Source organism: Pteropus vampyrus, unplaced genomic scaffold (genome assembly GCF_000151845.1).
Source record: "Pteropus vampyrus isolate Shadow unplaced genomic scaffold, Pvam_2.0 Scaffold267, whole genome shotgun sequence".
In the NCBI taxonomy this organism is placed as follows: domain Eukaryota; kingdom Metazoa; phylum Chordata; class Mammalia; order Chiroptera; family Pteropodidae; genus Pteropus; species Pteropus vampyrus.
This window is the reverse complement of record NW_011889048.1, coordinates 62,652-64,287: the sequence shown is the minus strand read 5'-3', so window position 1 is coordinate 64,287 and position 1,636 is coordinate 62,652. Positions and strand designations below refer to the sequence as shown.

The following is a 1,636-nucleotide window of genomic DNA, read 5'->3' as shown; positions in this document are numbered from 1 at the left end:
TGGCCTGGGCCTTGTGCCGAGCGAGGATTAAACTCAGATCGAAAGCACCACCCCCAACCTTCTTCAAACCAAAATGGTGCCGGGGAGGGGGAAGGGGGTGACTTAGGGAGCTGTCTGCCCTGGGTTCCAGCCTCCCCTGACACCCATGACGGGCTGCCGAGGGGCACCGCAGCTCCCGTACCCCAGGGAGCTGTGCTCTGGCTTCCGGCCCACGAGCCCATCTGAGCCACGTGGCCTCTGGAAGCCCGCCGGAGGCGCAGCGCAGGGACCACCGCCCCCCTGACAGTAACGACTGCGGTGACGGCTGAGCGCGGGCCAGGTCCCCACACTCCTCGTGCGGTCTCCTGTCGCCACACTGCACTGCCTACCGTGTGGCCAAATATTTAAAAAATGAAGCTGTCACCATCTGTACCCTCTGCCCAATCACTGGGGGGGTCCCCACACAAGCCAGTCGAGCGCTGAGCACCCCATTTTCCATTCACGATGTAGCAAATAACCCTCACCACATCCACTTTACAGATCGAAGAGACACTGTGCCCACAGTCAAGCGGGCTCTGCTCTTTGGGCTTTGGTTTCCTCATCTGTAAAGGGGTTGGCGGGACCCATTTCTGTGCCCGAGCAAACGCCTAGGTGGCAGGTGCTTTTCGAAGCTGAGAGCTCCGATGCTACACAAAGTCTGCCTGCCCGTCAGAGGGCACCCCAATTCTCCCAGCCCCGCCCGGCGGCCCTTCAGTCTAAACAGATGTGAGGCCTGGCTGTTGGAGGTGCTTCGACGGGTGCTTCCCTCCCAGAAACCCTGGGGGTGCGGGGGCAGTGGGGGGTGGAAAGTAGGTAGGCCCAGCTTACCATGCTGAAGTCCAGGAGGTCGCTGAGCTCCTTGTCTGTGCCCACAGGTGCCATCCTCTGCGGCTGGTTCATTCTCCAGCTGCGACCGTGGGCTCGGGGGCCAGGGTGGGTACCTCAGGCCTGGAGACGGCCCTGCGTGGTTGGCCAGGGTGTGGGACACAGGGAGGGGCACAGACACACGCACACACACGGAGAAATAGGGGGAGAGAAGGGATTTGAGTGTGGCCAAGGTGGACAGCTGGGGAGGAGGGGAGCTGTTCAGAAAAGCCCCCTAACTGCCCCGAGGGTCTGGGGTCCACTGGAGCTCCACCCTGCAGCCAGGGATCCAGGATTCCACCCCTGGAAGGACCCCTCCCTGAGCCCTGGGGGAGTTTGAACAATAAGGCGGGGAGAGCGCTAATATAGACTTCCTAAGTCCCTCTGCGACCACCAGAGACTCAAGTTGCAAATTTTGAGCTGGAAGCAGAGCCGGAGCAATCCGCTCCCCGCCGCCTGGCCAGCACCCGCCCCTCTCCCGCCACATCTCCCATTTCCAACCACCCAAGGCTTCCCCGGCCCCGCCCCCGGGAAGGGGGAGGAGCGACCCAGACCCCGCCCCGAGGAAATTTAGTGACCCCCCCCAGCAGCTGTCACAGCACATTGAAGGCTGGGTCGCCCCCTAATTCAAAGCGAAAGAAATTCTCAAGAAGGCAAAGCCCCCTGCCCGCTTCACGACTGAGTGAGGGGCGAACGCGCAGGGACCGACCCTCGAAGGTCCTCCCCACCCTTCACCTCCTCCCCCCACAAAAAA

General features: G+C 62.1%; 1 protein-coding gene across 1 annotated transcript in view; it reads right to left on the bottom strand.

The window, feature by feature from the left end:
- The window catches only part of TCF3 (transcription factor 3), a 33,845-nt gene extending 32,503 nt beyond the window's left edge, over window positions 1-1,342 (bottom strand). Inside the window, exon 1 of the mRNA XM_023520466.1 lies at window positions 847-1,342. Coding sequence (XP_023376234.1) covers window positions 847-918 — 72 coding nt within the window. The 5' untranslated portion in view covers window positions 919-1,342. The remainder of the gene's footprint in view (window positions 1-846) is intronic.
- Window positions 1,343-1,636: the final 294 nt, after the last annotated feature.